Source organism: Gouania willdenowi, chromosome 11 (assembly GCF_900634775.1).
Source record: "Gouania willdenowi chromosome 11, fGouWil2.1, whole genome shotgun sequence".
In the NCBI taxonomy this organism is placed as follows: domain Eukaryota; kingdom Metazoa; phylum Chordata; class Actinopteri; order Blenniiformes; family Gobiesocidae; genus Gouania; species Gouania willdenowi.
In genome coordinates, this window is record NC_041054.1 from 4,179,794 (window position 1) to 4,203,915 (window position 24,122).

Sequence of the window (24,122 nt, forward strand, 5' to 3'; positions counted from 1 at the left end):
TAAAACAGTTCCTGTGCTTTACGAGGGCTTATTTACTCACCCCAAATGATAAGTTCCACTATAATATTATTAAATTGTGTATAAACGTTAGACGTTAATAACTAAATAAACAGGATGATTATATTACATTTCTGTCTCAAAAGCACAAATACCCCGGAAGTCTAGACGTTAAGCCCCTCCTCTACAATCTGATTGGCTCTTTGCTCATACCGTGTCATGTGATCAGCAGTCGCTCTAAGAATCAGGAAACAAACAGTGAGTATCGTTCCGTCTTACTTTTCCTGACTATTTAGGCGTTTTTAACAGATATTTGCGTTGATGTAACACAGAATTATTCGATTTTATATATTCTATATTGCTCTAAACATTCTCCACATTCTATCTCCTCAAATGCATGTTACAAAACAACTAATCATGGATTAAATCCACATTTTACAGGTGATTATTTACACGTAGTTTGTTACTGACTACTGTTAACTAACGGATATTCTGTCTGATGCTTTCTATGGACAAATTAACAAAACAAGGAAATGTTTTTTTGTCTTATTTTGAAGCTAATTTCTTGTTTCTAGCTCATAACTGACAGAAAAAGGAGCAAAATAAATGCTTCATAATATAAATCTACAAACTACACCAGTGGTTGGAAGAGAGTTGGTTAATAAATGGTTTCATGATCAAAATCTGAATCACAGAAATCCAGATTCAGCAGAACCACGAGATCTTCCAACAATAAATGATTATTTCTGAGTGTTATTCTTTATTTTTCAGGCTCCAGGATGTCTCTGCTGTGGTTCCTTCTCACTGCTCCAGTTCTACTAACAGCTTCCAGCCCAGTTTACAACCCCAACAATGGGACAGTGCCACTGGTTATTTGGCATGGCATGGGTGAGTGAACCCCCCCCCCCCCCCCCACCCCCCCCCCCCCCCCCCCCCCGTGTGGATGTAACCAGGGAATTTACAATGCACAGGTCATTTCAATATTAAGGAAAATCTATTTTTTAATTAAAGAATTACTTTGTTTCTATTATAAATTCTGTAGATTTTAAGCTTTTCTCTTTTTTTTTTATTTACATGAGCCATTTGCGTGAGTTTTTTTTTTTTTTTTTGCTTTTTAAAAATACAAATTCCAACAAAAAAGTTTCATACAGCAAGTGTACAATGTAACCCCCCCTCCAAAAAAAATAATTAAACTAAAAATAATTTTTCAATGTAATTCGTAGGCTCTTTTACCATCAATCAGTTAAGCCAATGTAATATGAACTTTACTGTAACTATTTACTTAATGATTTATTTAATTTCAGCTCCTCAAAATACAATATCATAACTACTTGTCATGTATTACTATAATAATTATTATATAATAATAATACTACATTTGATTTGAAACCACTTTGCCAGAAACACTTCACAGGAAAATTTAAATAATAGCAATACAGTGGTGAAAACATAGAAATATAAATCATTAGTTAAAAAAACAAAAAAAAAAAACGTTTATAATGATCTTGTTTTAAAATTGAATATGTTTTGATTTGACTGAACAAATAAAATCTGAAACTAAACTTGCTGATAATTGTGTGTGTGTGTGTGTGTGTGTGCGTGTGTGTGTGTGTGTGTGTGTGTGTGTGTGTGTGTGTGTGTGTGTGTGTGTGTGCAGGTGACAGCTGCTGCAACCCTATCAGCATGGGGGCGATAAAAAAGATGGTCGAGGAGGAAATCCCCAACATTTACGTTCATTCACTGATGATCGGGAAGAATGTGGTCCAGGTGAAACTCACGTCTTTTATGAAGAAATGTTCAAAAATGTATTTTTTTTTTTTTTTTTTTAATCACAAAACAAATCAGTTTAGTCTGATTGCTCTTACTATGTAGAGCAGGGGTTCTCAACCTTGGGGTCAGGGTTTCATTTGGGGTCACGAGACACTGGGTGATGGGACCCCAGATGCCTTCAAAAAATTAAGAATAGTTTTTGAACAATTTGAGCCCTTTTTGCATATTTTTACCAAACTTGCCATATTTTAACCTATTTTCATCACTTTTTTATTATTTTGGGTTTCACACCAGCACAACAATTAAAATGTTCCTAAAATTGTATTATTTTCTTTAACTAATTGATTTTTCCGCTCACTGCCTTTGATGAAAGAGGAAAATGTGCATAAAAACCCATTGAAACGTGGCACATTTAGACAAACGGACCCACAGAAGCCACTCCTGTGATATTATATTTATATATTTGTGGTGATGGAAGGGTTACATCACAACAATCTCCTTCTTTTAGCTTCTCACAACAAAGCTGCCGCTTCTCGCTTTGATCCGTCGTGACTCGGAGACGAGCGATCGCTCTTTCTTCTTCCCATCGGTCGTTTTGTGATTCCAGCTTTTCATGTCTCGCCTCCTGCAGGACACAGAAAATGGCTTTTTCCTGGACGTGAACGAGCAGGTGTCGATGGTGTGCAGTCGGCTCGCTCAGGACCCCAAACTGAAGGCAGGATACAACGCCATGGGATTCTCTCAGGGAGCGCAGTTTCTGTACGACACACACACACACACTATTCTGTTCTAATGAATATTTTCTACACCAGGGGTCACCAACTTTTCTGAAACTGTGAGCTAATTCATAGGAACTGAACAATCCAAAGGGCTACAAGTCAGAAAAGCACTTTTTAAATACTAAATGTTCACGGTTTCACTTTAATTAGATGCTAAGCTAATAAGGAAGGCTAGCAGTAACTTAAAAAGGTAGGAAATGTTGAGGTTTCAACATGGAAACATTTTATTTCTCCTAATTTCTGCAATTGTATCATTTTTATTATACATTTAATTGAAAATGATCATCTTCCTGTTTTACTAGTTACTAACAAACAACTGGTAACTAATCGTATGACATTTAACATTTGTAAAAATTTTAAATTGTCATATTTTACAAAAAACATGACAATTTGTCACAACGTTTGAGTGAAAATAAACATTTAAAGATGGTAAATTGAATCCTAAAACTGAGGTGCAACAGTATTTAACTCTACTAAGTATTACCTACATCTGTCAAATGTATTTACTGTATCTTTGTGAGTTTGAATCCTGGAAAGTAAATCAGATGTTAGCTGGAGCTCATTGGTGACTAGAGCTTCTGAGGGCCCCTCACATGGTCCATGCGGGCTCCCTGGTGCCCACGAGCACCATGTTGGTGACCACTGGTCTAGATGCTAATTACTGCTCACAGGAAACATAATCTGCGTAGCGTTCAGTCACTACTGAACGATGTTATCATGTCAATGTGGACTTTTTCCAACTCTTTGTTGAATCTATGATGTTTTGTGCGTGTGTGTTCTGTTCTGATTGGTCCTCACCTCCCAGGAGGGCTGTAGCTCAGCGATGCGACACCCCACCAATGAAAATCCTGATCTCCGTCGGCGGGCAGCACCAAGGTGACACCTTTATCCCAAAAAGCCCCTAAAATAATTAAGTTATTTTTTTTGTCACAGCGTTTCCTTCTAACAGTGAGATTATAAACCATCAGATGGATGGATTCTCCTCCTCCATCACGCTAATGACTTCTTTGTGTGTGTAACTCTCAGGTGTGTATGGATTGCCTCGCTGTCCTGGGGAAAGTTCTCCCGTCTGTGACTTTATCCGTAAAATGTTGAACAGCGGCGCTTACAGCGACATCGTTCAGAAACAGTAGGCTGGGATTTCTGTCTCCTGCTAACGGTTATTCCAGGATTACAATGAGATTGTGTGTGTGTGTGTGTGTGTGTGTGTGTGTGTGTGTGTGTGTGTGTGTGTGTTTCAGCCTGGTGCAGGCTCAGTACTGGCATGACCCCTTAAACGACAACCTGTACAGGAACTACAGCCTGTTTCTGGCCGACATCAACCAGGAGAGGGTCAGTGTGAGCATCAAACACACTATTTATGAACTATTATATACACACACAGTTTTCTTTCGTAACGTTCTCTTCTATGAATCTTCTCTTAAACTAAATAATCTAGTTCTGTTTAAACGTATCCAGTCCTTTTGTTCTTTCCTTCCGTCTCGTCTCGTTGTGAACTCACCCTGTCTCATCTTAATTTATATGCAAATATTTAGTTTTGTGTTATTTTGTCTTTGTTTCTTAATCAAAATATTATTTTTTTTAATCTTATTCTCATCCTATTTCAACGTCTGTCCATGACTCAATGCCCCTTAGTGCTGTTCTTTAGCTCCTCCTTCAGCCCAGAAAAAAACTCTGAAAGGACACATCAAAGCGATCAGTAGATGCCTCTGAGGAAGACAGACAGTTGGAAGTCGAAACATGTCAGGGGAGATTAAAGTCAATTTCAAATTGAATTTCCTGAAAAATTTTGTCCAAGTAAAAGAAACTTTCACATTATTCCAAAAAATAAGATCATAAGTGAGATGTCAGGTTGTCTTTTCTTCCTCTCATTTTCTGCCATTACTTGTTAGTTTGTCCTTTTCTGTCTTCATTCTCTATTTATTAGTCCTGAGTTGTCTAGTCCTGTACTTTTTATTTTTAGTCTGGTTTTATTTATTTTACAGCCTCAGATTTTCACTTCCCTAATTAGATTGAATTACTGGCTTTTAAACCTCCTGACATCGTACAAAAGACGCTTCATAGGATTAAATCAAGTTAACTAATATTATATGTCCATGTCCATGTTTCAGATGACAACATTTACAGTGTTTTCTCATAAACTTGTCTATTATTACTATTGTTTTAGTTCATATTTTTAGTTTGAAAGATATTCTGAATTAGGTGACTTTGCTACTTCTTTTTTTTTTATCCAGTTTACTAGTTAAATGTGGATTTATCAGCTGTAAACTGATGCTCTTTGCTTTTTCTTTTTTTTTTTAATTTATTGGTAAAGGGAATAAACGAGACTTACAAGAAAAATCTGCAGCGGTTGGAAAAGTTTGTGATGGTGAAGTTCCTGCAGGACTCTGTGGTGGATCCAGTGGAGTCAGAGGTAAAATAAATGGCCAGACATTTGTTACTAAAGCAACAAACGTCTGGTTTTTGACTCTCTCGCTTTCTGCAGTGGTTCGGTTTCCTGAAAACTGGACAGGCCAAAGAGACGGAGACTCTGCAGGAGAGCGCGCTTTACAAAGAGGTGATTAAATCATACGTGAATCACAAAGTGGTTATTAATCAGCTCTGAATACGTTCAACCTGCAATGGGATTAAAGTATAAGCATCAAATACTCACCACTGTTCTGAAACAACAGGAAATAATGTCTAATTTTTGATAGAAAGGGACTAAACTCCAACAGAAACTAAAAAAAAGAACAAACCAAATTTAGATTAGTTACAATTTTAGTCAGAAAAACTGACTTTAAACATGTAAAGCTGCTTGAGATGTTATTTTTTTATTTAACCATGATTTCTTGTGTTTCTTCACCAGACTAGGTGGTCAGTGATTCACTCGACACTATTTTTATTCTAGTTTGTTCCCAGTATTCCCTGTGATATCGTCTCACTCTGCAAGACATTTATTTTTGGACTGTTTCAGATCTGTCCGTTTGAACCCATAAATAAACATCTGCCATTGTGTAAATGCTGCAACTTTCAGTGGAAACGGTAGAAATGAGATGAGAAGTCACTTTGGCAAACACAAGAAATCACAGTAAGGAGGAAGTAAAAACTCTTTAATGCATCCGTGTACGGAACTCTATATCCCAGAATGCAATGCGCAAAACTCTTCCGATCACGTCAACAAACCATCAAATTTTCAAACGGCAATTTCAACTTTTTATATTTGTTTATGAGTAAATGATCTTTGATTTATTGATTTATACCCGTAATCTTATCAAATGGCTTTGAATGGTGACTTGTCATTTCTGTTGTAGTTTGGATACCTAAACTGATACAATATGAATATTGTATCAGTTTAGTTCGCTTGAAATTTAAACAGCACACAATCTTAAAACTACTGTATTCTATACCTTCACTTTCTCAAATGTAAATCTTAGTTCAAATTAAATGCAGTACCAAGAGAAAAAAAATACTGTATAAAAATAACTGAGCTTGTGCATCTTGTCACTAATCCTGGCTACTCTGCGTTTGTTAAAGTGTAACGAACTTGATCAATAACTGATCATGGAAAAAAAAAAAAGATTTGTGGTCGCCCGAATCTTGCGATAAACATGGGGTCGCGATCCAAAAAAGGTTGGGAATCACTGGTTTATGATAAAGTGGCATCGGTGCAACCCTAGAAATATGAGAATCAAAGTGATCATTTATATCTTCTAACAATAATGATTCAGTGCTTTAACCTATAATCTAGCCTGAGGAGGAAAATAAACATGCTTTCAGTCCAGGAATCACACTTAGATCCTGTCACAGCTCAAAGCTCTGTGTTTTCTGTCCCTGTAGGACCGACTGGGTTTGGCTGTGATGGACAAAGCAGGGAAACTGGTTTTCCTGGCCACAGAAGGCAATCACCTCCAGTTTACCAGACAGTGGTTCAATGAGAACCTGCTGCCTTTCCTGCATTAGAGAGCGTCTGCACTTTAACTCCAACATGCATCATTCATTCCCTTTGCACTGATTGAATCCCTGTGATGCTAAAGCTACTGCTAGCATGTCACATTTTTAAGGCCAAGTGTGAGTTGTTTGTCTATTTCTGTTGCTTTTAAAAGGTTTAAATGAAATTATTCACTTGTATAGAAAAGGTTCAATAAAGAATTAAAACACTGTTATTATATTGCAATGTTTTATTAATGTCTCCAGGATTAACGAGCAGACTTTTGGACCCAAAAACTGAAAAGAGGTACAAGAATAAGATGATATAAAAATGCATCAGTGTGGATTTCTATATATATTCAACGATGTTTACGATTAATAACCATTTAATGTTGATGCTGCTTTTGTGCACTACTTTAGTGCCAACATCTTTTTGCTTCTTTCCTTCCTCTTTATTTGGAATGATGCGTTAGCGCTCAGGAATGTTAATGTGACGTAAGACTTTGGATCAAACATAGTCTATGTTCTAATTTGACTTTTTGAGCTCAAGTTAACCTTTGACTGTTTATATTCTCACACACGGAGATGATATGAACACGGTTTGTTACAGCATGATGTTTCACAGGAGCATCATGGGTAATTCTAACACGAATGAGCAGAAGAATCAGAAACATTTAAGAGAAAAAGACGACAATCCTGATTAGCTTAAATTGATAAACTTAGCTTAGCATGATCCAGATCAGCGGAAACAATAGAAACGCATTAATCGGAGCCTCCCATCTGTTGGCAAATTAATATGAAAAGTGCTGTCGTTGAAACCAAATTCACATCACAAGCTGCTCCCTGCTGATTGGCTGGAGGTTTTGGCCCAGGTAAAGCAAGCAGTCCTCTCATTGGCTAAAAGGGACAGCTTAAGCTTGGCTGATGATGATGAGGAGGAGGAGGAGGAAGTGGGTCCGAATCGCCGTCTACAGTGGAAGTGAGATGGTGGAGGACGAGGGCGTTGTGGGGGAGTGGGGGTTATGGTGGCGACGCCGTCTTTATGCTGCTCAGGTTTAACCGGCGATTTCTGACGAGGTGGTGACCAGCTTCTGACCGTCCCACACCGTCTTAAACTGCTCAGGAACGGGAAGCTCCGTCTGAGGAAAAACACAAACAAAAACCTGATCAAAACCCTTCAGCAGCACTTTGTCAGGTTTAAGTTTGTCTAGAAAACACATAAGGAAGTGCACATAAGTGAATCAAACCAGACTGAATAACAAGTGCATGTCTATCAAAGGTCCTGAGACTGAAGAACACAATCTGAGCCACTCATAAACAAGCTTCATTGGAAACGGAAGAATACCAGGAGGTCACATGGCTTTAAACCAATGACAGAAGCAGAGACGTGATACAAAACCTACTGGGAAATATAAAAAATAATAATCACAATTATTTTAGTCATCATTGAAACCACGATTATTCCAACGATTAGTTGTCAACCAAATAGTTAATTTTTTTTTTCTTAATCGAACAATGTAAAATATATTCTTTAAAAATAAATACAATCCTTCAAACACCAAAATCACACGTGTTCACTTTTGCACAAAACAAAGCAGTTCTTGCACATGATGCGTCTTTGCTTTAGGTCTCGTCTCTTCATTATCAAACACAAAATGTTCCCAAATAAGAGAATTTTACTTGCCTTGTTTGTTTACAAGTGTTTCAGTCGTTAGAACAGACGCTTTAATTTATTTTCAGTTTAAATGTCACGTTATCCTTACATTTCTCTATTCTGTTCCTCCAGCACTGTGGTTTATTGAAAACATGTATTTAAAAAAATTAAATAAAAATGGGTGCACATGAAAAATTAAGTGTTCACCTGTACTTAAACTGTAAAATAATTTTTATTTACTGCATAAAAACCTGATTCAGTGATGATCATTCAATGCTTGCCAATAGATATATTCACTACTGTGCATGAGATTCACACAAGAGTTCTTTACTTATGTAAATGAATATAATCCATCTCAGAGAGACACTCACAAACTCTCCGTCCGGGTTTGGCACCAGGACGTTCATCTCAGAGCTCTTGGCGCTCACGATCTCACAGCTCAGAGAGTCTTTGCTCAGGTACACGTGGCAACCGTCCGTCTTATTGATGGAAATAGTCGGGACTTTGCCCATGACCTGCAGAGTAAGACGACAACAAGACAGAGCTGAAACAGGGCAGCCTAAAGCAGACATGGGTCACTGTGTTGTCCTTAACACAAAACATAAAATAAAAACACACAGAACTTAAAAAAACAGAAAAATAAACAAAACCCTTTGTTCTTTCCAATGCTAATGCTCAGATTGGTTGTTATTCTAAACGCTGACATGAATATTGATAATATGGTCCTCAGATTAATCAGTTTTGTGGCCATAACTATGATTAAACTCCCCCGTCTCTGGTCTAAACCGACACAGAGTTAGTAAAAAGGAAGTGACATTTGTTAAACAGGAAGTTGTTCACACACCTGAACCTTGATGTCCTTGCAGTTGATGATGTCCACGATGCCGACGACGTCCTCGAACACCAAACCCATCTTCTTACAGTTGTCTGTCACAGAGCAAAACAAAGGTTACAACACTTTACATCTGTCAGCCTAAACATTATGACCATCTACCTACAATAACATGTACATACATCCGACTAATGCTGCCTAAACAGCAGGACTGGGGTCAATTATATTTGAAAATGTATAATTCATAATTATTACATTTATGACAATTGTAATCATAATTGAATTGTAACTGAGTTCACTTATTGAAATATACAAAAAATACAGTATTAATACCAAGATTTCCGTGGATAAAGAAGCCTAACAAGGAAACAAAGAAATTAGAAACAAATTAAATGATAGATAAATTTTTTTTTTGTATTTTACAGCTAATTTAATACGGGGTCAAAACTGACCAGTTATAATGAGAGATGCTAACAAAAAGCTAACACTAGAGGAAGGATAATTAATTTATTTTAGGCTCAGTAATTGTGATTAATTCAATCTGAACTTTAGTAATTGAGAACGTAATGATAATTGACTGACATTATTTTTCCTCTGTAAGTCACTGAAATCATAATTGAGTTGTATATAGATTACAATTGATCCAAACCTTGCTAAACAGCCCTGATCCTGCACATCAGAGTAACGAGATACAAAAATATTAATTAATTTCAGTAAAAAAAAAATAAATATTAATTTCAGCTAAAAATGGTCCAGTTGAACTCTGTAGTCTGACAGCTGATGCTCAGTGTCTGAGCGTCTCTTACCTACAGTGATGGAGTTGAGTTTGCCTTTGACCTGCAGCGTGCTCTTGTTACATTTATAGGCGTAAACCACTTGTTTGAGCTCAGTGTCGCTGATCACCAGATCCTGAGCTCCCTCTTGGTTCTCCTGCACACACACACAAACACACACACACACACACACACACAGAGAGAGAGTGATGCAAAGAGCAGTGAGATGGAGGCAACACAGCAATAAATGAATCTTCTGCTCCCCACAGGGTGGCATGTATCAGACCAGCAGGACACCCCACAAAATAAAATGTGTGCTGAGCTCTGATGCAGTCGTGCTCATACCCTGACAACTAAACACTGTGCACAAAACAAGGTTTGACAATAATAAAACACGGTTAAACTGACAAATCAGATCTGGACTAAACCACGCCTTACTGCATTTCTCAAAAAGAACAATCCTCCTATAACGTTTAATAATCCGTTTAGGGCAGGGATTTTCAACTTTTGGGAAATGTCCTCTTATAATAAAATAACAAAAATTATATTTTCTTTTAATTAAATTAATTTCAAAAATAAATACATGTTTAATCTTATTTAAACTTTATATCTATTTATTTATCTTAATTTATCTATTTTGCAGTTAAAAAAAAAAAAGAGCCTAAATAATAATTTATAATTTTCAAATGAAACCACCACACATGATCTCAAACAACTGTATTCTATACTTTCACTTTCCGAAAAATTAATCTAGTTCAAATAAAATGCAATATGAGAACATCTGAGCTGGTGCATGTCGTTACTTTATGAACGATTGCTTCCAACTCTGTATTTGTAACAACATAACAAACATGATCAAAAAACTTATTTTAGAGAAGGAAAAATGTGACATAGATGGGGAGAAAAAGCTTGAGAACCACTGGTTTAGGGAAAATATTTCACCTTGTTTGTTAAACTAACTTTATTCTTCTTCTGATATTTTCATCCATCATCAGCTGACACTGCCACCTAGTGGGCAGCAGAGTGAACTTCCCAAGGCTCGCCTACTTTGGTTAGATTTGAACTGGTTTAAATGTAGAACTTATTGGTCTCCACTCACCACTTTCCACTTCTTTCCGTCCAGCTCCATCACAGGGGGGAGGGAGCGGGCGGGGGCAGGCGCTGCAGGTGACGCCGAAGCAAAGGGTTTGGGTCCGCTACGCACCGAGGTGGGCTGACTTCTCAAGTCTGGGTTTTTGTGGGTCTTCTTGTCGTCGCTTACATGCTTTAAGCCTGTAGATGGAGCGTGTGCAACAGCTTTTAAAACCACACGAGCACTGGTGAGCATCAGCAAAGTGAGGAAGGGGTCCTATCTTCTATCTACCCTTGGTGATGTCGGCTCCCTTGTTGAGGGCGGCGAAAAGAGCGTTTCGGGCCTCGGTGCCCCCGGAGGAGTCTCCAGCGGAGTCCATGCTGGGTGGGGGGGGGCCGGGGGGAGGAGGAGGGGGACATCCAGAAGGAGGAGCAGCTCCAGAGGCCGAGGCTACGGGACCCTGAAGAGACCAGTGGACGGTTACAACAGCCATGATCGTCATGTAATTTAACACCAGCCTCATGCTTCTTAACTCACAGATTTGCTCCAGACAAGGCCGGTGGTGTGATGTGCTTTGATGTAGTTCTGCAGCTCGTTCCAGATGGAGAGGTAGGCCTTCACCCAGTCCACGTGGGTCTTGTCTCTGTGAGGATCAAACGTTGTTAACTCTCTGAACCGTGCACGTACATATATATTTATATACTGATTAACCACACTGATTACTTTAAAAACACGCACACAATTGCTAAAATGGGATTCAAAAACTCAAAGAAATGTTGGAGAAACTGTGACGCACAAATAGGCAACCATAATCAGACAATTTTGGGACAATGTTTTTTGAAGCTGTTGAAAATGTATTCCATCACAACCTAAAGACCCTAGAATGGCAATTCTGGTTCTAATACCAGCAGGGATTGATGAAAAACTAGAAAAAAAACTTAAAATTAATGACAACAGCAGCAATGAAAAGTATTACAATTAATTGACTAAAACCAGGGTTGTGGTCAATTACATTTTTCAGTTACAATTCCGTTTTCAATTATGATTACAGTGACAAGCATTTTTTCCAATTACAATAATTTTTATCGTCTGAAAGTCAATAACAATTACGTTGTCAATTAATACATTTCAATTAATCACTATTACACAGCCTGATATAAATAACCTAATAAAAGCTAATGTTCCTCTTGTGTTCGCATCTCTGATGATAACGGGTCCTAAATCAGCTTTAAAATACTAATATAAATCATCTTATTTCTTTCTCATCTATTGGTTACATTGTTAGGCTTCCTAATCTATGAAAATGTAGGTTTTAATATTTTTGGTGTGAGCGTGTGAGCCTTTTTTCTGTCAGTATAACCCTAAAATTAAAAAAAATTAAAATAAAAAATGTAAATGGTAAAATATGGGAGAAAGCTTGATATAAAACATATTTTAATAATTGTTAACTACATATGTGTAGAACTGTACATAGAACTGTAACATGGTTCTCCAGGTTTGAGTGAAATTATAATTGACAAATTTTCATGACAATTACAAAGTAATTTATCTGAACTCAATTACCAATTAATAAAGATAACGACAGCAGCAGATTTTTAAAGTTCCAATCACGCCATATTTGTAATTAATTATCAATTACACGATTACAATTATAAGTGAGTCCAATCCTGGCTAAAACCAAACGTCCCTAACATGCACTATGTGGACTTAGATAAATATACCACGTGGAGAAAATGACATGTGCTTTAAGAAAGAAATATTTTTTATTAGATAAAAACCTGCTTTTAGAATTTTAGAAAAGGTAATAAGTTAGAAAACTGTGTTTGAAAATATGGCCGTTGTCTACTTCGAAAATCAAAAAGTGCCAACTAATCTATCGACACTCGGTGCTGACTCAACAAAACCATGAGGAACTCTAAGTCCTGGTCTGACTGGTTCCTTTTTCTGCTTCAACAATAACATGATGTCATGAAACGTCACTGACTTCTCCTTGTAGTCCTTGAGAACACGGTTGGTGTAGAACATGGCGGCGTCCTGCATCTCTTTGACAAAGGGGCACGGCTTGGGGGCCTGGACAAAAAGAGTGGATTATTATTTTACCAGGAAAGGAAAAAGTGGAGGAATCTGAAGGAATGTGCGTTGGTGGAGAAAAAGGATGTAGTAAAAAATTTGATTTGGCGATATACCACAATATTTCACTGCATAGTTAATATCGTTATCGATCCAAAAAATGTCCAAATCGATTTTTTAAAATCACATAAATAAATGTAAATTGTTATGATTACTTTTTTCTTTAAGAACTTAAACTTGTTTGAAAAATGTAATTTGACAGTTTGTACTTGAATTACAGTTAAGTTACATTTACTTGTTCTTGCAAGTTTTAAAACAAAAACAAAAAAATGAAATAAATTGTATTTCATACCATTTTGAAATTTGTAATTATTGACATTGCGATTATATTGTATTGTTTAGTATCGGGATATATCGTACCATGACATGCAAAACGTGATCGTATCATCAAATACATGGCATGGTACATCCCTATTAGAGAACATTGAGTCACATTTGAGTTGTAGAGGAAGAAATACAAAGAATCAGAGTGTTTAATGTGTGTCTGTGTGTCACTGCGTGTGTGTATGTGTGACACCAACAAAGCATCCATCATCAACATGAACAGAGGAGCTTTGTTGATGTCAAAATGAAAGCCATCAGAATCAAAGAGCAGCTTGTTTCTGCTCATTACACACATAGGGAATAAAATCCCCCCCCCCACTCTGTCTCACCATGGCAACCCATCCCAGAGCCGGCACGCTCTCGCTGACAGCAGAGAGGTGGTTGAATAGCGGCGAGCTGCGGTTGCTCTCGCGGTAAGCCTGGATCTGCTGGATGGCTTTAGACACCGGCTGCAGGAGAGAGGTCAGCACGGCCTGTGGAGACGACAACACGTCTGACTTTATCTCACAGGAAGGAAGGAACTATCATCACTAGCAGCTGAGTAACAAGTCAGCACAATTCTTTGCACCAACAATGCTTCCAGAATCCTCTTTAGAGTGAGGCTAACATTAGCCTGAATGGGAGGAGCAACTTTGTAGGTATATGTCTCCACTAAACCTCTCTTATACCCATTAGGAACGTAAAGGGGTAGTTTTAATCTAACATTAATACAAGATTTCAACATGTTATTTATTGGTTTATTTAACCGGGACAGTGTACATTAATACCAATACTGAAAATATACCAGAATAAGCCAAAAGGCTCATTTTCATCTGCAGTGCCTGGACAGAATGTTGAATTGTCACCATAAAACAGGAACTCATTTTAGTTCGGGGGCCAAATACGTGGGCCACAGATATTATGTAGGAAAACAAGTAATTTCTACATTATTGGGCACTAGTTTACACTTCAACGTATACCGGTATATAAAATACAAAATATGTAGGAAACCGACAATATCTGATCATGAAGTGACAAATATCAGCCCCAACTTTGAATTTCTTAGATTTTGTAACCAATTTTAATTTACTAAGGGAAATATATCATTATTTGAGGAAAATTTGAGCTGTTGTTGGATGTTTAACATTAAAAATGACTGTAATTGTGTGATATAAGCAGTTGGAAAACTGTGAACCCCTGAAAATATTGAGTTTTATCAACACAATGATTCATGTTTTCTCTGTCATTTTTACTTTTTCCTGCAGGTCAAATTGGATGATTCAAAGGGCCGTTCAAATTAAACCTGAGCATTTTGTTTCCACTAAGAAACCAAAAGGAAACTAATTCTGTAAAACAACTGTGTTAAAATGTGTGAACCTATAAATAAAGATGGTTAGTGAAAGCTAATGCAAAACTCATTTAATGGCAACTCTCCACAAATAAATAAGGTCAGAGGAAGGAAAAGAAACATGCAGGATGGCATTAAGCAAAAACCTCAAGAGAAACAGGAAACGCTGAACACGATGAGGAAATAACTGGCAGTTCACTCACATCAGATGGCTTCTGGGAAGAAGCTGCTGTCTGGAGGAGATTTCTCTCAAGACAGAAGGCCTGCTTCATCATATCAGCCTGCAGATGGAAAAACGACAAACATTGATCGGGAGGTTTTTAAGTGAAGGATGTTCAATGAGCTTCTGGGTTCATTGTTGCTAAAGATGAGCAGGAAAATATATCATCACAAGCATTCACAAAGTATTTTTACTTTCAGCACATTACGATTGATCTACAGCATAAACCACTGCTGCAAAACCTAACAACAGGAAAACCAGAACATTTAAAAGGACACGTGCTGATGACGTCTGTCAACCTGTCACCTACATGCTTTGCAACGTCACCTCCGATCTTCTGGCTGAGGGAAAGGTACTGAGCAACGGGCCCAGAGACGATGTTATCGTAGGCCTGAACGAACTGGGACGCGGCTGCAAAAATGACACAAAACAACCATTTGAAGATTAAAATTATTCACATTTACAAACCCGTCTACTTTAACATGATGCATAAATCCACTCAGCATATTCTAACCTTTATCTGATTATATTGACGGCGGTGCTTGGTAGCAGACATTTAGTGTTAGAGAGACAAGGAAAATTAAAACAACCTGGTGGGTCAAACCGATAAAATTAAAATAACAAAAAAAAAAAGCCATTAAATGCTTTTTTTTGCACTCCAAACAACGTGAAACCGTTCTCATTTCAAGAGTTCCCAGTATACCCATAATACTGATGCAAAGATTACAATACCAAACGGGAGACTGCTGTGCTTTCATTAATTTTAGCAAATAAACACACCAGACAGAAAACGAATGCCCAGTTGTGTGCAAATTGTGCACGAAATTAATTGTCGATCACCAGATCTTTGCAGCCCCCGCTAACACCTCAATGCTAAACATGTAGCAGCAAGCACAATAGCTAGCACGTACACTGACAATGCTAGCTGCTACATGCTGCGAGCACACAAATGAATAAAGTCAGTGGATAAATATTATTATCTAAAGAAGAGAAAAAGCAACAAGTTTGGTGTTGAATAATTGTATTGCTCAGAAAAATGTTCGTACTGTTTTTGATGTGCTAATTTATAACAGCACATATGGACCTGATGTGTATTTTCTACTATTTGGAAATTGACTAAAGAAAACGTCAATATTTCCCCCTGATGGTCAAAACTGAAGGTGGCAGTAGCCCCTGGGACTAGTCTCACATACAGTGGAATGTAAATGTCAACGCCTGCATCTGTTAGTAACAATAAATGACTTAATAAAACCACTTTGTTATATATCAATCTTTAGATCTGCCACAATAATGTAATTAATTTAAATGAAAATACCACAAGTTGAGGGCATTTCTCAGCAATGTTTGGGTGAGATTAATTAATGACTAATGCTTATTTAATTAATCGCTAAAGTGTTTTAATCTCTTGACAGCACTAGCTGTTAGATTTCACTAATGAGACCATGTGATCAGTGGATACCTGCTGGTGCTCCAGCGCTGCCTCCTCCTCCTCCACCTCCGGGGCCCATGGTCTCCAGACGGCTCACCGCCACCTCCAGCCTCTGCACCAGACTCGCCAACTCTGCCATACCTGTGGGGTGGAGACCATCGTTGAATAAGAGGAGAAAGCACGAAGAGGGAAGAATGTAAAACTTCATGTATACCGGCTCTGAGGAAAACTGGCAGTTGACAGTCGAAACATCTCAAGAGATAAAATTGACTGAAAAGAACTGAATAAATGAAACCCTAACAAATATTTCGAAAAAGACAAAATGAACTTGCTGGAATTACAAACTCGGGTTCTCACTAGGGCTGGGCAATAAGAACCAAAATTCATATCTCGAAATGGCAAAATATGATATAATTCTTGATATTTCTAACTCAATAAAGTCATACAAGAAAAACAATTGTAGGCTAAATATGCTGATGAAAAATGCCACACATGCACATTTATTAACAAACAGCTGCACAATATGTGACACTTTTGGCTATTTCTCCCTTAAGGGACAGCACGTGTGAGTGAGTTCTGCAGTGTGGATTGTTTAGGGGAAGGTCTGGGTTGGAACACACTCAGAAATCCATCAAACTGTGCTTTTTATGCTGTTCTGAGAAGTAGTGAAAGCAGAGAATCCTAAAACGAGTGTTGTACAAAATAAGCTATAAAATAAAAATATATTGATATAGGCGATATTGTTATTTTCAATATCACCAAATGAGAAAACTTGATATATCTTGTATCTCCATACATTGCCCAGGCTGAGGCTGACGTATATGTTTCTCAGTAAAAAAAAAAAAAAAAAAAAAAAGAATGTAAAAACAACCCGTGCACGCCAAGTGTGCAACAATTATTATGACGGCACAGATTTAAAAAAAGGACAAAACAGAAAAACCCCCGTACAATGTAGGGGCTGACATCAGAGAGAACCCTGTATACTGAAATGGGATTTTTAAAAGTGACAAAGAATTTGTGATCACTTTAAAGCAAAACATACCAAAATTACTGCAATAATCTTTCAAAACAGTTGGGTTTTTTTTGTCCATGTTAGATTGTTTTCAGGCAGTGGCGTTCAATGACTCGTGTTGCTTCTGCACGAGTGACAGCAACGACAATAGTTTGTTTTTTGGGGTATTAAATACAAAGTGCAGCACAATTAACAGACTATCCATTAAACTCTGCAGGTTTAAACCCCACCTACGGTGAAGCAACAACAAAAGAATGAATTCTCACACAAGCTTGAACATGTAAAGCATGTCTGTCGTCAGGAATTCCTGCAGCGAGCAAAAAGCTTTTTTTTTTTTTTCCCCATGCATGCAGTAGAAACAAATATAAAACTACAACAGGAAGTCAAAGTCCAGCTTCTTAATACATAATCTGTGGGTCAGTTCACTTAACTCCAAGTCAGACACGATCACACCCAGTGGCTCTCTTTTGAATATGCCTTTGCTTTTTGTAAGGTTACATAAGCCTTTCTTGTAGCCTCCAGCATTCACCTGGACGATAATGGCTCTCACCGTGTTGACACAGGTAAAACCTGCCCTGCACTCACTTTAATAAAAGCTCCAGTTTCAGTCAAATTTCTCTTTGTTTGCTGAATGCATGTGCATTACTAAACCATGAAAAGCAACATTGTCAAGTTGTTGACCACCATGCAGTTAGCATTTCAGACAATACGTTTTGATGGAAAAACAAGGGCGTACATGCTAATTCTCCATTTCCAAATGCTTTATTCACATATTTAATAAATGCACAGGCATTTGTTTCATTTTATAACCTTTTGTTTAAAACATTTATCTAAAACTGCAAAAATTTAAAACAAACTCAGAACTTTTTTCAGCAATTTTCTCCAGAAATCTTCCACTAATAAACATTAGAGAACAGTGGGTAAAACATGAATGCAGGGTAATGATGCTGTGGTCACAAATTACATTACAGACCATCAGTGGATGAAACAGTAACCAGGTTAACAGCCACACAGTGAAGGTGATGCTAATCAACAGGGTGTGATTCTTATTTCTATTGAACAAAGTATTATTTCGAGTGTAAAGATGACGCCCAAAATAAAATAAATAAATTTACGTAAAAAGCTAAATTCACTTCCTAAACAAAATAAAGTGCAAATAGCAACCAGACATATATGCATGTTTTGGGACAATATCATTTACACACAATTTTCCATCATAAAACAGATGGTGAAATGTGTAACAACTTTAACCTAATGACCACTTCAAATCTTGCGCAAAATCTTGTGAGATTTGAGTGATCTTTATTTGGCGCAAATACAGCAGAAAAATATCAAATTAATCGTATTAAGCATGTTTGGTATGGTTTCCAGAAGTTTAAAAGCCAGTATTGAGATCTGATTAGGGAAAGTAGATAAAATGGAAACAAAAAAAGGTAAACAGATGCAGAAATATGGCAAATTAAGCAAGATCAGAAAGTTGAAATGAAGATATAAGAACATACATTATATACCACCATGTTTTGGACCCTTAATCCAGACAAAATGAGGCAGGTTTTACAGTAAGGCACCATATTTTTTCACTTCATAACTAATTAATACAAGGCAAATACAGTCACAACAAAACAGCCAAAGGCCTCATAACAATACTACGTCCTAACTTCCCCATTAGCTGCATCATTTATTCAAAACAAAGCTGTAAAATGACTTATTTGCATTGATTTATCTCAGAGCAGCAAAAACACACCACTGTGTCCTTGGCCCACATTCATCCAGCTCTACTTCAGCTTTAACCTGAAGGAAAGGTTCACTTCCTGTGTTCGGCTGAGGTCTGACCCACCATCAGCAAATTAACACAGTGGCTCTTATAGAAACACCAACTTTAAAAGGTCAACAGCACTAATTAATACAGTGTTTACTAAAGGTGAGATGATTATTGTTTGTTTCATTTTCCTACCCAGAGTAATTATTGAAGTTTTCACAGAGATCAAGTCAAATTAAAGATAAAATAATTATTTTTCAAACTGGAATTTTCTGTATTATTCTTTCCAAAATATCTATCTATAAAGCAAGGGAGCTGTCTGTCTGTCTGTCTTTCTCAAATATCTCTGTGGATCAGCCTAAGATTGACCTGAGACTTTCAACATGGCTGCTGCTTGGTTCAAAGGTGTGCGAAGTTGGATTTGTTAGGACTGCAATGATACCGTTCATACATTTCAAATAATTGTCCACCGGGATAGGAGACAGCAGACAGGTGCGTACCAGAGCCAATCACTTGATAGCTGGGACTGATGACATTATCACTGTAGAAGTAGGACTGATGAGCGTTTGCTGGCTTTGATCATCGCGTGGCGACGGTGCAGTTGGAGGCGGCTTGTCCCGGCCGGCAGAGTGCCAACACTCCGCTGGAGTGGCTTCACTTTTTACTCGCGTTGGGTGAAGCGTGTGTGTGTGTGTGTGTAATTCAGAAATGAATTTGCATTACGAATTAAGTGTTTACAAGGTTACTTTAAAGAGGATTTCACTTTTATTCTGAATTAAACTGGAATTAAAGCTCCCATCATGTAAACGTGAGTGCCCCAAAGTATTTCTCCAGGCATAACTTCATACTAATACGTTGCTTTTTCCCAATTTATTAATTTAAATAAATGAAAACAATAGTTTTCACTCTACACATTTCACAACAAACTTAAATGTCCCTGACGTCCCACCTTCAAACACAACCTCATTTGACCATCCATGAAAAAGCTACTTAACCTCCCACTTTTCTATAGTAATTCATACTACCTACAGGCACTAGTAGTACCAAATAATTATCGGGGGCCAATTATCGTCTATCGTATCGCATTGTCAACTCCGTTAATCGTCCCACCCCTACGACTGGTTTACCTTTCTTTCAAATCCATAATGTACAATGGAAAATATCGACAACAAATCTAAGTGCAGAGGAATTTTTGATTTAAAGTGAAGCATCCACTAAATGTGGTTTCAAAATAAATGCTGACTATCAGGGAAAGCTTACAGTAAAAAAAAAGAATAGAAACATGAGAACATCCAGAAAACTGAAGCCTACATTTACATTTACTTGAGACTGAAACAACCTGAAGGAGTGAACAAGTATATACTGCAGCTTTCCTCCTAGATTTAAACACCTTTAAAGATTAATTATGTTTAAAGTTCTAATTTCATGCATCCATGATCCTCAACCTGTGGCCTAAATTCAATGAACATGAACAAAGTAGTACGGTTTATGTAAGGAAAACCTTTATTACAAAGAAGCAGACCATCCAAACAAACAAAACCTTTGTTCATTTTAATGTGTTGTTTTGTTTCTCCTTCCTTGTGGTATTAAACATTTGTTGATCTCTATATCTCCATTCTTTCAGTTTAATCTAAAAAAATTTAAGGAATCTTGTGACATGAATTATGCCTCATCAGACAAAGCAACATTTACTTTTTGTGAGTAGTTTCCAGTTCTTAGCTGATAGGAGTGACTGATGGCTTTAGTTCTTCTGCTTTTAGATGTGCAACCATTTCCTCTGCAGACCTAAACATGTCCTATAACTAAAAATATAAATTAGATATAACTTAATGGAGTGGCCAGAGGTAAGGACCACTCTATTTTAATGTCATCTTTGCTACTCTCTAAGATAGTTTGCATATTCAAATGGTCAATTTACATTTACTTCTTAATGCATGAGTCTTTCTGTAAGTTTTAATAATGAGTTTTGTCACAAAATTGTCATTTATACTCTTCCTGTAGTCACTGGCATCTAGTTAGTTTCATATCTGGTCAATTATAGAAAGCAGCGTTATCTTGTTGACTAATTTTATTTGCTTTATGTCACAAACTTGGATTTTGCAAATTCGCTATAGTTTGCATATTTGTCAAGTTGCTTTGCACCACTTTTAAAATACACATACTGTGCATAAAAAAACAATTTTTTTTTTTTTTTTTTTAATACATCAGCATAGCTCTTTCCCATATAGATAAAAACAGAGCATTGTAACTGCACAAAAAAGTGTGCTGAAACCTGGGCATGTTGAACAGCTTATGTTTTTTCAATAAAATCTAAAAAGAAAGGACTAACTTTCTGCATTTATTTGTTGTTCGAGGCATATACCTCAGTTAAGTTGCACTAAAGTCATGTTGCATTAACGTCAAAGTTAGTTTAAAAGCCACAGGCAGGTTGTATGTTATTTTTTTATTTTAAATTGTTGGCACATGGCATGTTAAAGCCAATGTTTTGAGTGTAAAATATGCCAATAAAATATATTTCATATATAATGTTCTCATGAAGGTGTACACATTTACAGATTAGTTGTTTCTTCAGTCATATATATATTTAAAAAAAAAAAAAAAAATTTTTTATCGCAATAATCACCTTATACTTTAATATCAGGTATCAAGATATGAATCTTATCGCCAGGTGCCAGGCAATACACACCCCTACTATTTAATAAATAATTAAATACATATAAATAACACTATTTGCTTGAGCTGCGTTTAAAACTTGTTTTCGTGGGCTCAGGGTTTTAAACAAACCCAGTTCAGAAGAAGAAGAAAAAAAAATCACCAGATTTCAGTCAATTCAACGGAGAGGCTAACAGAAGCTAACGGCTAGTTTAGAGAACCGGGAGGATGTCATGGGGAACTCGGTGTCCCGAGCAAGATTAACCCATAAACCGACACACTATGCGAGTGACACCTCGCTTCAAACCATCTTTTCAAGCGCTACTTAATAACTTCCTCAATTGTTTAAGAAAGAACAGAAAGATAAACGAGTAAGACTTTCTGACAACACATGAACACGACGTTAACGAACAGATACATAACGGTGTGCTACACGTCAAAACTGACAATTAGCCGGGTCGGTGTCGTGCATCTCATGGTCCCCATGCTATCTGGGGGCAAACTTCCGGAAGCGCTAGATGTTGCGGTGACAAACAGAAAATCTAATAAATGCGCTGTTTTTCTATCATCAAATAAAAATCCACACGATACACGGATTTATAAACAAGCTAAGCCAATCTTAACAATACTCTGCAAATAACAAGTATATTTAATTAAAACTTGTTCTAGAATGTATTAAATCAAATATATTTTACAAAATTACAATACTATATTCTGGAATAAATACTTAAAAATAGGTGAAACAATGTTAGGAGAAGACATACATTAATTAACATGATCAATCGCCCATTTTTTAAATTAATATTCAAGTTGATATATAGTAATAGAACCCTTTGACATAATCGTCAATAACACCTTCAGATTATTATGATCAAGACGAAATATTACAGTTTTGGATACGTTTTCTGTGACAATTTTTGTAATTTCCCTGAGGCAAACTAATCATTGATTAACACGGAAACCAGTACATCCATTACACCGGTGTCTCTTTTGCCCCCTCGCTGTCGTTGTTGGGTGTTACCGTCTGCTTCGGCATTTCCTGGATTTTACTCCGTGGCACACACCCCTCCCTGTGCTAGCAAAAATGCTGCTAAAACAGCACAACTACACACATGTACATCAAATGTAGACATGGTAGCGAAAGCATTAGAGGCGAAAACACGTTTTAAGCACTAGTTATTATGCGACTAGCGGCTACGTTGTTAGCATTCCACATATTTCTGTACATATTTATGAATGGGTCGGGAACGCACAGTGGACGCCGTGCTAGTGCACTAGTGTCTGTGTTGTAGACGCAGTTTGAGCCTCTTCTACGGACTCACCTGGAGGTTTCTTACCTGCTGAAGCGGAGTAGCAGTGACTCTATGCAGTGTGTGTGTGTGTCAGAGCTCAGCACACAGGCTCTTCTTCTTCCTGGATGGGTGTTTTTTTTTTTACCCAGCTGTCACCGCGCAGCGTTTCCGCCCTGTGTGTGTGCACGCGGCTGATCCCTTTTCCATATAAGGAGCGCGAGCGAGGCATGGAAATATATGGGAATGAAGAGGGAAAACAGAGTAAAATGGCTTTTTTTTAATTTATTTATTTATTTTACTGTGACTCATGTTCTGAAATACAGTTGTAAATTTACAGAGTTCACGAACACTAGTTTATGAATGCCATCTTTTGTGGTGTATTCTAACATTTTAGATTAGAAGTCTTTTTTTAAATTTTATTTTATTTTTAATTAACAAATACACACAATTTAAATATCAATTGAAATGGAATAATTAAATCATGATAAAATGCATTTCTAGGCTAATAAAAGTGAGGATTTTATGTAGAAAGTGAAATCACTATTCTAGGAGAATGTGAGACAAAGACAAACAGGAGGGATGATTCCTAGATTTACACATAAACCATAATAATGAGTTCAGCATATTCAAATAATCTTTTCAACATCATATCTTGAAATGTCATGTATTACGAAAGAGTTTGATACCAATCAAGACTGGAAAATAGCCTAGGATCACTTTAGGAACCGGTTAATGAATTTTACTTGTAATTACTCATAAACATAAATGTCCAAAATCATGTTTTGCCTCTTCTTTACTATATGGTTGCAGTAGATGCCTTAAACTATTTTTTGTGATGTTTTCTGGTATTTTTAGCACTTTTTAAATGAGGAAACATTTAATTAGAGTGGAATAGGACAGACAATATTTGCAATTTCAATTTCTGCAGAAACCATTCCAATAATGTTTTCATTTGTGACTTTTCAAACATAATACAATTTCTTTGTTCTCCCTTCTTCACTGGGGACACATCTCAGAGATGGCCTGGGCAGTGTCCTTGTGTGACAGCTCACCACAGGGGGTCAGTGGGACAGTTCTGTGATCTTACAGCATCCCAAACGTATCTGTTTGTAAAGACGGATGTTCTTCCCCCATGTGGAGTCGTAAAAAGAGTTTGTACTGAAAATTTCAAAGAGTTGGGTCAGTCTTTTT

At 37.0% G+C, this 24,122-nt stretch overlaps 2 protein-coding genes across 3 annotated transcripts; one reads left to right on the forward strand and one right to left on the reverse strand.

Moving 5' to 3' along the window:
• The first annotated feature begins 192 nt into the window (after positions 1-192).
• On the forward strand, positions 193-6,696 carry ppt1 (palmitoyl-protein thioesterase 1 (ceroid-lipofuscinosis, neuronal 1, infantile)). Of its 2 annotated transcripts, none has more exons than XM_028461133.1 (10): positions 193-255; positions 769-885; positions 1,655-1,764; positions 2,399-2,526; positions 3,352-3,422; positions 3,573-3,675; positions 3,788-3,878; positions 4,861-4,959; positions 5,032-5,103; positions 6,366-6,696. In XM_028461133.1, the coding sequence occupies exons 2-10, from the start codon at positions 777-779 to the stop codon at positions 6,486-6,488; spliced, it is 906 nt and encodes a 301-aa protein (XP_028316934.1). In that variant the 5' UTR covers positions 193-255; positions 769-776; the 3' UTR covers positions 6,489-6,696. The 2 variants fall into 2 exon arrangements, with proteins under 2 accessions (XP_028316934.1, XP_028316935.1); XM_028461134.1 differs by lacking the exon at positions 193-255 and adding an exon at positions 277-438.
• On the reverse strand, positions 6,695-23,083 carry cap1 (CAP, adenylate cyclase-associated protein 1 (yeast)). Its single transcript, XM_028461132.1, has 13 exons — positions 22,977-23,083; positions 16,247-16,357; positions 15,098-15,198; positions 14,771-14,848; positions 13,570-13,713; positions 12,771-12,856; positions 11,324-11,429; positions 11,078-11,246; positions 10,814-10,986; positions 9,748-9,871; positions 8,954-9,036; positions 8,481-8,624; positions 6,695-7,594 (listed from the first exon to the last, which is right to left on the reverse strand). The coding sequence occupies exons 2-13, from the start codon at positions 16,353-16,355 to the stop codon at positions 7,511-7,513; spliced, it is 1,401 nt and encodes a 466-aa protein (XP_028316933.1). The 5' UTR covers positions 16,356-16,357; positions 22,977-23,083; the 3' UTR covers positions 6,695-7,510.
• Between the last annotated feature and the right edge of the window lie 1,039 nt (positions 23,084-24,122).

Bases quoted from the DNA above. Each gene is read 5' to 3' on its own strand.
- ppt1 (XM_028461133.1), top strand. From the start codon at position 777: ATGTCTCTGCTGTGGTTCCTTCTCACTGCTCCAGTTCTACTAACAGCT. The intron at 1,765-2,398 runs GTGAAACTCACG...CGCCTCCTGCAG, and splicing joins TCGGGAAGAATGTGGTCCAG to GACACAGAAAATGGCTTTTT. The intron at 4,960-5,031 runs GTAAAATAAATG...CGCTTTCTGCAG, and splicing joins TGGATCCAGTGGAGTCAGAG to TGGTTCGGTTTCCTGAAAAC.
- cap1 (XM_028461132.1), bottom strand. From the start codon at position 16,355: ATGGCAGAGTTGGCGAGTCTGGTGCAGAGGCTGGAGGTGGCGGTGAGC. The intron at 14,849-15,097 runs GTAGGTGACAGG...TTCCATCTGCAG, and splicing joins GAGGTGACGTTGCAAAGCAT to GCTGATATGATGAAGCAGGC. The intron at 8,625-8,953 runs GTGTGTGAACAA...CTTACTCTGCAG, and splicing joins GCAAGGACATCAAGGTTCAG to GTCATGGGCAAAGTCCCGAC.